Source organism: Lissotriton helveticus, chromosome 6 (genome assembly GCF_964261635.1).
Source record: "Lissotriton helveticus chromosome 6, aLisHel1.1, whole genome shotgun sequence".
Classification (NCBI taxonomy): domain Eukaryota; kingdom Metazoa; phylum Chordata; class Amphibia; order Caudata; family Salamandridae; genus Lissotriton; species Lissotriton helveticus.
Window position 1 is genome coordinate 1343745140 of NC_136067.1, and position 13425 is coordinate 1343758564.

The 13425-nt window shown below is 49.9% G+C and overlaps 1 protein-coding gene across 2 annotated transcripts in view; it reads right to left on the reverse strand.

Annotated features, from left to right (window-relative positions):
- TTC13 (tetratricopeptide repeat domain 13) overlaps positions 1 to 13425 on the reverse strand; it is a 1212286-nt gene that overhangs the window by 363291 nt on the left and 835570 nt on the right. Inside the window, exon 18 of one of the 2 annotated variants that reach the window (XM_078649075.1) lies at positions 7027 to 7136. In XM_078649075.1, the coding sequence (XP_078505201.1) occupies positions 7027 to 7136 (110 nt within the window). The remainder of the gene's footprint in view (positions 1 to 7026; positions 7137 to 13425) is intronic. The other variant, XM_078649076.1, reaches the window with a different exon arrangement.

Genomic DNA, 13425 nt, shown 5'->3' on the forward strand with positions numbered 1-13425 from the left:
AGGAGGAGGCCCGAGCCAGCACACACAAGGTGTTCAGTGCCCGCAAGGCAGCACTGGTCGAGGCAAACATGTTGCGCCCCCAGGAGTCCAGCCAGCGGGCCTCTCGGGATGGCAGAGTCAACAGTGGTGGCAGGGAGGGAAAAGCAGTCCGCAAAAGAGGACTGGAGGCAGAGGGATGAAGGGAAAGGCACGCCGGGTCAAGCGGCGCCGGGAGGTGCCGGTGCTTAAGATGCGGAGGCACCGGGTCCCCTGAGGCAGGACGCCTCCAAGCCCCCAATCAAGGAAGAAAGGAGAGAACCTTCAAAGGGAAGCAAGATTTCCCTCCCACCAGAGCCCTGGTGGAGGAACTCCAATAGAAGGGCCGCCAGAAACTGAACCACCGGGTCACCCATACGCGGGATGCCCACAGCCGTGGACACCGTGTGAGCGAAGGCCGTACCCGCCTCCGTAGGGCCCCGCGGTGGAGAAAGCAGCTCCTCTGTGAGTGATGGCTGCAAACTAAGGCAGCCGTCCCGAGGCCAAGCGAGATGGGCAAGGACCAGACCTGGAAGTCTAAAGGAGCCGAAGAATGAGGGACCTGCCGCTCTTCCGACGAACATCTCTGCCTCAGGAAGGGCGGGGAGCCGCCATTCGAGGCCGGTGAAAAAGACACCACACGGCAGCCAGTCTCTGGGGAGGACGACACCAATTACAGCCTGCCTCCGGAGAAGAGGGAGCGTCCGAAGACGAATCTGCGGTACGCCCCCTGCGCTGAGCTGTCGAGTCCGCTGCCTAAGGTAGGTTGTCAGCATCATCTGGCGTCGCTGGACAAGGGTCCTCCAAGTCACCCCGCACCGGAGACTGTAGTAGAGACCGGAGTGGAGCTGGAGTCGGCCTAGCCCCGGGTTGGCGTCGACCCAACACCCACCGAGGCAGCCACCTGCGCAGGGGAACGAGACGGGGCTGGGGAGTGACACGAAGCACTCCGCCAGCCGCGGCCCAGAATGAGGCGGAGATCACTCGGCAACTCATGTGGCGGTTCCAGGGAAGATCCAACCTCCGACTCGCCTTCTGTTGAGGCAGCCACCTGCGGGGAGGGACGAGAGGGGCCCGGAGAGGGACGAGCGGCCTCACCCGGCCTCGACCCAGAGCGGGACGAGGAGGATCCACCGACCCCTGTGGCTCTGCACGGTCCAGCCACCGCCGGCGCCATAGCGGCGTCACCTCGGCCTTAGACAGGACCATCTTGTCAAAAGACCGAGAGGGGCTCGGGGATGCGACCCGAGCCCCAGAGACCTCCCGCGACACCACAGGGACTCCCGCAGGAGTTTGCGGTGAGGCAGAGATGCCGTGGCCTGGAGGAGGTGCCCCACCCCAACAGCACCACATCCTCCAAGCCTGGATCCAAACCAGTCGGCGCCGGGGTCGGAGCCACCGCCGGCGCGCGGAGGGCCCTGGGCAAGGCGAGGGATCCGCCGATGCCCCAGGAGGGAAGGAGGAGGAGGAGGAGACACCAGCGAGGCCTGCAAAGGCGCTGCATGTGTCTCCATTTGGACTTGCGACGCCCCAACACCGGGAAACGGTGGATAGGACGACACACGGGGCCACATCACCCCCAGAGAGTCCACGGCCCACCAGGCCTGATACCAGCCCCCGGGGACAATCTGCGACACTTACCTACCGGGGAGCGACGCTCACGTGACATCGGAGAAGTGCGAGGAAGACGACCATGGCCATACTTGAAGCCGTCCGCCGAAGCAGACAGAGGAGAGGACGAAGACCTGGAAAGACACGCCGAAAGAAGTTTCATGCGGCGCTCCCGCCGCGACTTCGGCTTCAACTGCTAACAGGCCTCACAGTCAGTGGTGCCGTGGTCCTTCCCCAAACACCACGTACAAATGAGGTGCGGGTCCGTCGCCGACATAATCGGCCCACAAAATGTACAAGTTTTGAAGGCCGAAGGCATTCGCACGCTGTTCCACCAAAAGAAATGGAGAGAAAAGGGCCAGAAACAGGCCCGCAGTAAGGACCGGATAGAGTTGCACGCGGAAAAGGAAAAAACTGACGTAGGTGTGCCGGGGCGGGTCTTATGTGACCTCACTGATGTCACGTGCACGGACGACGCCTGTTCGGACTCTCGTGAAGTCGCCCGCCCCCGGCGCGCAGGGGATAATTCTACGTGAAGGAATCGGTGGCTAGTAGTCTCTATCAGATATATGGTTTGCAGGTGGGCATGCACCTGATGTGCTCCCCCAGTTGACTAAATTCCGAAAGATATTGGCTCCTTCAGGTATAATTCTGGCATCAAAGACATGATTGTGTTCCATCTAAGCACAATGCACCCCATTTGTGGTAGATGATCTTCATATTTCGCATTATGGAGCCTATCTTAAAAACACCTCCTGCCTCCCAGCAAATGGGTGGGTGGCTGTCCTTGTCATCTTGTTCCCATAAGAAGCAGGGTCATTACCGATTTGCGTACGACGGTGCTTTGTCTAAAGTGACACAGTGGGGGGAAAAGATGGACTGGAATGCTGCCCAAGCAATTGTCAGTGGCTAAGATTAATTTAAGCATTTCACCCCTCACCTTATTGCTAGTTGCACTGGACATCCTGCGGCCATCTTTGTGTCCAGTCCTGATAGCCTATGGTTCACAGGAAGAGAGCATTTCACCAAAATAAAATGCTAGCATTTGATGGCAACAGTGTCTATTTTCGAAAACTGTCCAGTTGAAGTTTGGGAACAAAGGGCCGCATTATGATGTTGGTGGGAATTGCCTTTGACCAACATCTCCGCGGTTGCGGAACCGAGCGACCTCTGGTCGGCGGTCCTGAAACCAAAATTATGGTGCGACCACACGTGGTGCGGTTGCAAACTCCCATTTCTCTATGGGAACTTGGCGGTGGTCGGAAACCGGCCGCAGCAAAAGCTCCCATAGAGAAATAGAAGTTTCTGTAAATCCCTGCACCCTGTGGCAGGCACTATGCGAGGTGCCTACCACATGGTGCAGGTATTTACAGGGAGGCACCATAGGTGTGCCACTGGCCCACAACCGTGGTCTCGGGGAGAAGGGGGCACTTACTCCAAAAAGCCACTTTCCTGCAGGTTTGCCATGTCGGAATGCCAGGCATGGAAAGCCTGTCGGAAAACGTAATCATAATCTCGTTGGTAGAAACTCCGACTGTTAGGGATTATGTGAGGTTTCCGACTGGCCTTCTGGTTTGGACACCGACCGCTGTCATTGAAATTCGGCGGTCTGAGTTCACACCAAAGGATCTCGATCGGTAAGCCTCCGATGAGCGGTCAGAGGCTTACCGACCGACATCCAAACCAGGCCCAAAATATATTTCCAGCTAATAGCAGAGTGTTAATTGATGCTGTTTTGGGAAATATTAGTGATATGTTTCCCTCAGTGTCTGTGGGCACATGTTAATACTTTATGATTGGTATAGATGCATTTCATCAACTAAAGTGATAACATTTCTTATCGCAACGTTTCTCATGTCTATACTTGTATGGTCTCTGTAGCCTTAGGCGTAGCACTGTGACACTTTAGTATTTGTCTAGCTGTACTGTTAATGATCTGAGATTATGAAATGTGCATCCCTTTTATTTATCCTTGGTGCCCCTATGAACCAGATTAGCAATAATAATATATGACTCTCAATCTACTCCCTTTGGCCAGCATGGAAAAATCTAAGAAATCTAACACAGGAATGAAGAAAGATAAATAAACATTTAGAAAAATGGCAGCCTAGTATATTGCAAATCAAGTTTGTTTTGGGCAGTATTATCGATATTGTGCTGAGACATTAACTGTTTCACGAGCATATGTGTGGGGGGATAGTGAAAGTTTAACACTCTTCTTAAGGGACGAAATATTTCTTGGATGCCCGTTCCTAACTGGTGACATTTTTATAAATGTTTCTGAATTATGTGCTGTAAAATGCACTGCTTTGCGCCATTTTGTCTGTGTTTTCTTAAGAGACCATTATCCTGGGAAGCACGCTGGAAGCTGCCTTGTTTACATCTCACTTCTCTTGCTTTGTGCAATTTGTGTGTGATTACTTAGATTCCACCACTTTTAAGGCTCACAAGCCACCACTGATGCAATGTGAGAGCTCCATGGATGTCTCATTAATAGACAAGGTCTATTTCAGTTCACATTAGAAATGCAATTACTAGAGCTCTGAACATCCTTCAGTACTTTGAAATCAGTGCACTGAACAATACAATATACAAGAGAATTGTTATTGCAACATGGATGTCTTATTATTACAAATGGCTGTGCATGATGCAGGTTAGTATAACAGTAAATTCCAGTTGGGCATTGTTTATTAGATAGCCGCCAATTTCTCTGTAGCATAATGCTTTAGCCTACTACACACCCAGGCTTTTGTATGAGGAGCACAACCAGTGCTTAATTTGTAAATAAATTAAGTGCCAGGCTCCCTGCCAGTGCTTGAAAATGCCCTTCTCCTGAGAACAGACAGTTGCGCTCCAAAACCATACCAAGCTCAGACCTACTATTGCCCACACAACCCCCTAAGGATGTGCAGGCCTGGGTCCTACAAAAAGGCCTGATTTAGTGGGCTTTTTAGGTCTCGCCTGAGCCAGCGCATGCAATGCTCTGGCTAGACATTTAGTAGCTGCTTCAAAAGTGCTACCTTGCTGGCCACCAGCTTGCTATTACGCACACAAGTGTGCGCGACATGCACAGCACGTTTTCCCCGTCGCGCGCGAGCGTGCGCGCAACTAGCATCACCACTCGCATTTTTATTTTATTTTTGCGAGCACAGAGCGCGTCATCGCAATCACTTTCGCTTTCACCGTGATCATGATCGCGATCACTTTCGTGGCCGCGCAGCCTTACTTTTACGGCCACGCAGCCAATGCTTGTTTTCAAATCTAGTTATGCATGCTCCGAGCCCGCCCAGGCTGAATCCACGTCACAGCCATCGCCAAACAAATCAACCCCTGAGACAGCAGACCCCTCTCCGATACCACTGTGCTCTATGAATGACCATGAGAAGAGGGGTGCCCTTGGAATGCTCGGGGAGACATTTCCTTTAGCAGTGTAAGTGCACCCACAGAGCAGTAAATGCTGACCAAGGGCTCTACTTACCATGTGTGCAGTTTTTCAGTTCCTTGGAGCCGGGTAGGAGAGTTCCCTGTTAAACGTTCAGTTGCTATGATTCAGCGGTCAGAAACCTGATAGCGATATACCAATAGGACCTTTCCAGAGCAAAAAGATAAATACTGTAATCAAACGAGTAAATTATCAACTACACACGGCACAAAACACTGTGGAGCTTCTGAATTTAGAAGGCTGCCGCCATCTGATCTGTGCCGTAGCTCTGTCATGGATTTATTACTATAACTTGCACTGCCTCCACCTTTAAAGTGCCTAAAATACAAAAGCTATGCATGTCACTGCATGCCGGGTGTCACAGCAGATGGCGCATGTGTTAGGTGAATGGGGTCTTTGTCAGCAAAGCCATCGCGGCCGCACCATTGTAAAGCTCTTGCACCGCCACCCACCCCCCAATCCTCATCCAGTGAGTAAGTAAATGATGCAGCAATGTGCCTGTCAATACATATTTTGCGTTTGTTTACGTTGCTCGTCTCATCCATACGTGCACGCGCCCCTTCAGTGTATGTACTAGTATCACAATGTGCATGTCTGCCAGACACAAATCGTCTTTTTCAGCATTCTTGTTTGGCAGTGAAGGGACAGTCATACATTCCATCACCAGTTTGCCCATTGCTAGATTTGCAGTACTGGACATTAAGCAAGAGTGGGAAGCCCTCTTTGGGTCTGGCAGACTGTTGCTTTAGTTCTCTGGTCTCATGAACGTTAGGCCTCCCGTTAGAATCGTGAGCTGCCTTTAACAAGGTTTTGTTACTGCAGCATCTGAGAGCACGTGCAGGTGTAGTATTTACTGGGGTTTTACACAGCTCTGGTAGCCTCTGCTTCAGAGGTAAGATGCTGGCCTTTTCCGGAAGCGGACAGTTAAAGATTCAGACCTATGTATTAATGGGGCTGTGTCACAGACTCCGCCCACCCTGAGAGCTGAGCTCTGGATTTGTTATGTATTTACTTAAGATCCCGATTTCTGAGCTCATTGAAAAGCGCCTCATCTTTGTCAACTGATTGAATTCCGATCTTGTGCACACATCTGAGGGATACCTTGTGTGCAGTTTTCTAGAGCTATAGCCAGGGGCTGCACTTTGTGGCCTGAAGTTTGTAGCGCCTCTTCTTGGTCTCTGTGATTGAATTCCTATCTCGTGCACACATCTGAGGGGCATTGTGTGCAGTTTTCTAGGCTGCAGCCAGGGGGCTACCCTTTGTAGCCTGAAGATTGTATCTTAAAATGGTGTGCTCGATGACCCGAAGATTGACACTTCCAGCCTTTCACTCCCCATATAGAGTTTACCTGTCCTGTTTCCTGGGGTGGTAGAAAATAAGAACAAACTTGGTGGCCTGAAAACAACAACAAACAAGCATTGACACAGCCAATAGGTCTCGCCTTTGGGACCTTATAAGTGTTTAGCCATGCAACAGTTGGTGTTGTTGCACCAAAGATATTGTGTTGCTTAACTAAATACTTATAAGGTCCCAAAAGCGAGACCTATTGGCTATGCCAATGCTTGTTACATTCATGGATAGACCATAGGCACTGCAGAAAGGGGAAATAGAGAGGACTCTGATCACACTGATGCCGGGCAGTAGACCATTTCATTTTTGTAAAAATGCCTGTCCTTGAAGCCGGGTGTCAGTTAAGTTAAGTCTGTGGAGAGAACGCACACCAAAAAGAAAAATACACAAAATTTCAGAAATTATAAAACTAAAATATCCTTAATCAAGAATACAAACAGAATGAGGAAACTGCTATGGAAAAGTCAGTGTAAATTCAAAGTACAACATAGGTTCAAATGCAATCTCAATCAATGAAAGATCAGTTTAGAATTTCTTTGAAAGTGAATAACTGAGGGGAAAAAAGGACTTTTTAGAAAGATACATAGTTTATTTAGAGGCCCACATACTTATCTCCTGTTATAGTAAATGTGAATCCATCATATTCTTTCCCTTGATCTTTGAGGCTGGGAACCTTTGTGTTCACTGTGAACCCATCTCTTGTTTTGCTGTTAAACTGCTTTCAAAATGCAAGATAGAAGTATTATAAATGCATGATATGAGAAACATTAAAGTCTTAAATATACAACACTAATTAATGTCGGATTACCCCAAGAGATGTTTATTGATATCAGGGGGTTATCCACATTCTCCCAAAATCATTTGCAAAGTACTTCTTAATCAAGAAACGAACAGGTGTCTTTTGTGAAATTATTTCTTTCCATAAGCTGTCATTTATAAATGTCAACTTAACATAATCGAATAAGTTACTTACCTTCGGTAACGCCTTATCTGGTAGGGACAGGATCTAGCTGCAGATTCTTTATCTTAGAATTCTCCACAAGTGCCAGGCTGGATTCATACAATTTTACAGCAATACCTTTGCACGTTGGCAGGGGGCGTCGAGCGACTACGTATCAATGTCGTCCACCGTATGTGACATCGACTGAGGAGTCCTTATAAGCCCTCCCCTAAAGTGCTGACGTCTGTTTCTTCGGCGACTATTGCTCACGCCACAGACGCGGAGAAACTATGTTCCAATGCTTTCACCAAGGGAAGAAGGATGCCAATAACGAGAAATGCTCAAGGAGATGAGAGATAACTCTCATGATTGTTGGGGGTTATATTGCGACGGTGCAAGGCAAAAAGCACAAGCACTAAGATTTCAGACGCAGAAAAACTGAAGTCCCTATTTGGGGCACAAAGGGGTACTAACTGCAAGAAACAGATCCAAAAATGCCTGTAAGTCATACAAAAGATGGTCCCTGTAGATGGGAACAAGCGAACAAGGCAACTGTGCACCAGTACGTTGCAAGCAAAATACCCTACTAGCAAGGTCTTCCAACTTCCAACAGTTTCTTTCCAACTTCCAACATTTCTCATCCCTTGAGCTAATTGACTGACTGTACAATCTGGGGACTGCCTTGGTTGAAGCTTATGTTAACAATTATGGGAGTGCAACAAAAGAAGCATATGTGGTCGATCCCATGCCTTTGGCTTCCCCCTGAATGGTTACAGAGAACACAGAAGGAAAAGTTATACAGGCTGCACCCAATTGCATGAATAGTACTAAGGTTAATGATGCTGGTCCCTTCACGCAAGGGGGTAAAAAGTTCAGTTACATGTTCTGGAATGTAGCTGGTCTTGCGTCCAAAATGAATAATGTTGATTGGTTAGATTTTGTAAAAGGCTACAACATCATCTGTCTGCAAGAGATGTGGGCCTGTGAGAAGACATATATAGATGGTTTTATATCATTCGGCACACCTGCTGTCCGAGGTGGTCTGCTCACCTTAATAACTACAACCTGGGGAAGAAAAAAACAACTTATAACCAGGATACTCCGCATTTTCATTTTATAAATGTAGCATTATGAACTAAATGTCACACTTATAATTGTTAATTTTGATAATAATTTTTCTTCTGTAAATATAGAAATATTGGCCTGCCTGGATACACTACGAAGTAAACACATTATGGACCTGAACAGAGATTATATAATACTATGGGGTGCCGCTCACTGACCTGCTCTTTTGTGTCCAACAGAGGAACTGCCTTTCTCATCTCCCAAACCGCATTCCCTGAGGCTGAGGTCGGCTGGTGGGAGCGTGACTGCAATCGGCAGTTCTTCAACTCGCTCTCAGCGCGACCCGCCCAGGTTGCAGTGCGTTGTCTGAGGCCAGGAAAAGCCTACCGGGGGACTGCGAGGCCCAGAAAACACCGCTCCTTGCAGCCGGCGCCTCTTCCCCCGGCGGCCACGCCCACTGAATTGAACGCTGCTTAAAAACCTTTCGCGCCACCCGCTGCGCGGGTGCCGCTCACTGACCTGCTCTTTTGTGTCCAACAGAGGAACTGCCTTTCTCATCTCCCAAACCGCATTCCCTGAGGCTGAGGTCGGCTGGTGGGAGCGTGACTGCAATCGGCAGTTCTTCAACTCGCTCTCAGCGCGACCCGCCCAGGTTGCAGTGCGTTGTCTGAGGCCAGGAAAAGCCTACCGGGGGACTGCGAGGCCCAGAAAACACCGCTCCTTGCAGCCGGCGCCTCTTCCCCCGGCGGCCACGCCCACTGAATTGAACGCTGCTTAAAAACCTTTCGCGCCACCCGCTGCGCGGGTGCCGCTCACTGACCTGCTCTTTTGTGTCCAACAGAGGAACTGCCTTTCTCATCTCCCAAACCGCATTCCCTGAGGCTGAGGTCGGCTGGTGGGAGCGTGACTGCAATCGGCAGTTCTTCAACTCGCTCTCAGCGCGACCCGCCCAGGTTGCAGTGCGTTGTCTGAGGCCAGGAAAAGCCTACCGGGGGACTGCGAGGCCCAGAAAACACCGCTCCTTGCAGCCGGCGCCTCTTCCCCCGGCGGCCACGCCCACTGAATTGAACGCTGCTTAAAAACCTTTCGCGCCACCCGCTGCGCGGGTGCCGCTCACTGACCTGCTCTTTTGTGTCCAACAGAGGAACTGCCTTTCTCATCTCCCAAACCGCATTCCCTGAGGCTGAGGTCGGCTGGTGGGAGCGTGACTGCAATCGGCAGTTCTTCAACTCGCTCTCAGCGCGACCCGCCCAGGTTGCAGTGCGTTGTCTGAGGCCAGGAAAAGCCTACCGGGGGACTGCGAGGCCCAGAAAACACCGCTCCTTGCAGCCGGCGCCTCTTCCCCCGGCGGCCACGCCCACTGAATTGAACGCTGCTTAAAAACCTTTCGCGCCACCCGCTGCGCGGGTGCCGCTCACTGACCTGCTCTTTTGTGTCCAACAGAGGAACTGCCTTTCTCATCTCCCAAACCGCATTCCCTGAGGCTGAGGTCGGCTGGTGGGAGCGTGACTGCAATCGGCAGTTCTTCAACTCGCTCTCAGCGCGACCCGCCCAGGTTGCAGTGCGTTGTCTGAGGCCAGGAAAAGCCTACCGGGGGACTGCGAGGCCCAGAAAACACCGCTCCTTGCAGCCGGCGCCTCTTCCCCCGGCGGCCACGCCCACTGAATTGAACGCTGCTTAAAAACCTTTCGCGCCACCCGCTGCGCGGGTGCCGCTCACTGACCTGCTCTTTTGTGTCCAACAGAGGAACTGCCTTTCTCATCTCCCAAACCGCATTCCCTGAGGCTGAGGTCGGCTGGTGGGAGCGTGACTGCAATCGGCAGTTCTTCAACTCGCTCTCAGCGCGACCCGCCCAGGTTGCAGTGCGTTGTCTGAGGCCAGGAAAAGCCTACCGGGGGACTGCGAGGCCCAGAAAACACCGCTCCTTGCAGCCGGCGCCTCTTCCCCCGGCGGCCACGCCCCCCTTCCTCCCTCTATATTCACGTAGTCTCTAACGCGCCGCGGGTCGCGCCGCGGGTCGCAGCCCGGGGCGAAGACCCGGGCAAAGACTGGGCCGTTTTAGGCCGTTAGAGGCTGGTAGAGACTGGACTGGGCCACCCCCCCTGATTTTAAAATTTTTATTCGATTTTCCGTCTTAGCAATCCTTTCAGGGCTTACCTCGTCCCCATAACCTAACAAGAATAGCAATGGTCCTCACGAGAGGGAATAAATCTACAACTAAAGCCCCTAGCGCAGCAGGTAAATTGCTTGGTCCCATGGATGACTTTCTAGCGAAGGCTAACACACTCATAGATGAAAGCATAACACTCATTGAGGAAAGGGTTTCATTAGATCTAGCATTTGCTAAAAGATCCTCACTAGGCATCTTGGCGGAAGCTAGATCTCCAGTATTAGGTATCCCAAACGCAGAGCTGATTCCAACTAGAGAGAGACGCAGCCTACCAAACACGGTAGATCTGTCGGTATCCCAGATAGCGGACTCTCAACTCAGCTTTGACCTAGAACAAACCCCCGAACTGCTCCCAATAACGCCCGCTGAACTCTCCTCGTCAGAAAAAAGAGTAGAAAGGGGTAAGAGGGAGGGAGCAATCAGTAAGAAAAGGGCACCAGGCAATCCATCCTCCCCAGTAAACTTGGCAATAACTTCAACCATCCCTCAAATTCAAGATGATAGGGCGACACATGTTGAGACTCTAGCGTTAGTCCACCAGGTAGAGAAGGAGCCACCCCCCTTGATAGTCTTGGACCCTTACTCTACAAAACAAACCCCGGTGGATTCTAACGCGGTTGAGGCTCAGGAATTGACACTTTCTAGCATAGCCAGGGTAGTCAAACATGCCCTACAACCCTTAGAACATCGGCTAGGAACCCTGGAATTGCAAATTTCCGAGCTTCTAAAAAATCTAAAAAATCAGCAACCATTTCTACCACCATGTCCTCAAAAATCATTACAAAACAATAGCAAAAATCCAGTAAGCACCAATGCATCAATCCCTAAACCATCCTTACCTAATCCACAACAAAAGACTCTCCAGATAATTACTTCAAATCCTCCGACTAATAAAAACACCTTAATTCAAACTAAAATAACAAAAACTGTAGTAGCCCAAAGCTCTACTAGCAACCTACAACAGCCCACCGTTCCGACTTCCCCAGCTGTGCCTGCTACAGCTGTACCCGCTGCCACTGCCGCAATTCCGACGGCACCGAGCAGTACAGCCAATAAAACCACAGGGAATACCACGCATAACGCAACAATAAAAACTTTACCCCCCCCACCTGTACCACCAAAAACACCTGCGGGCAGGCCCAAGAGAAACACTGCGGGGAATCCTGGCCCGCCAAGATTCCCAGCAGATTTCCCTCCAGAGGCCTCACCCTATGTGGCAGTCATGGCTGGAGTGCCAGAACTAATAGACTCTATCCCAGAACCGATCTGGTCCCTAAAAAATAAAGTTCAGCACTGGCTCCAGACCAACCGCCCAATTCCATCCTCTTGGCGCGGAAGAATTAGATCTGTAGCCAGGGTCCCATGGGTGGGCAATACCCGAAAAACCATTTCCGGGGACTGTATCGCAATCACTTTCGAGGATCCTCGAATAGTGGATTATGTCTGTGCCTGGGAACACATCACCCCAAACGGAGGAATTAAGGTCAAGTCCCTCCCCTTCTTTTATCCTTTCAGGCAGGCAGACAGCTATACACAGGATCAAGAGCCCCCTTGGTCTGTCCCATTCTCCAGGCAGGATGACTTTACAAACATCAGTTATAATGCCCCCCAATATCAATACGAGCCAGACTATTCCTGGCACCCAGTGAGACAACGCCGCCAGGGAGGAAGGTGGGATGATAGAAGACCTCATACACACTGGCCTCCACATAGAGAGCAATCACGATGGGACCCATGGCAAAACATCCCACTAAGCAATAGGTTCAGCGGCCTAGAAATGGTCGACTGACCATCAATAGTAGCTCCTCCCATCGACACTCAACTATCTCCCTCTTCGCAGCCTAATACCATCGCCCCACTTACCAGTAACAAGGACACGATAACCCCAGAAGTAGAATCGGCCGATGATGCTTCATCCCTCATAGTCTCTTATTGGAACATCGCGGGCCTCCGAAATAAAATCGAGGATGGCTCTGCGCAGAAGTTTTTAGCCCCATACCAAATAATTTGTCTCCAGGAGACATGGTCCGTAGAAGAACATCATCTACAAGGCTATAAAACTTATAATGTTCCAGCCCTAACCAGTACAATGGGCAGACCAAAAGGTGGGCTAGCAATATATATTTCAAATTCCCTACCTCTCAATAAAGTGGTCACACTTTCTCAGGACGATAATCATCAAATCCTATCACTCACCTTTTCAAACAAAGACACCATTATTCTGACCAACACGTACAATAATTTATCGGAAGATAACTTTATAAACCTCCTCACCACCATAACCGATAAATTAAAACAAGTACTCCATCAGAGCCCGGCAGACAAAGTAACCCAATTAATTTGGGGAGGCGATTTTAACCTCCATCCCTGCACAGCTCCCAATTTAATGTGTTGTGGGATCGTAGATGATTTCAACGTTCCACTAGCACACCTTGCACACTCTAAATTGGGAAATCTAATAAACATCGCCCTATCAGATCTGGATCTTCAGATTGCCAATCATATAAAAGCAGACCCAAATGAATTTATACCGACCTATGTGGGTAGAGGACACAAGACAACAGTAGATTTTATATTTCTCTCCCAAACCCTAACGTCGAAATTCAAAAACTTTGAAGTCATTGTCACTCCTTTTAGTGATCACGCAGCCCTGATACTAACAATGTTCATGCCTGCCAACCTCTCCCATAAATCAGAGATGGCGACCACTCTCAGGCAGAACAAGATTGACATCAGTAAACGGAATGGACTAACAATCAGATGGGCTAAAATTAACCCATCTGACATAATGAAAAAACTAATAACGCGGTCCTACCCTAATATAATGAAATG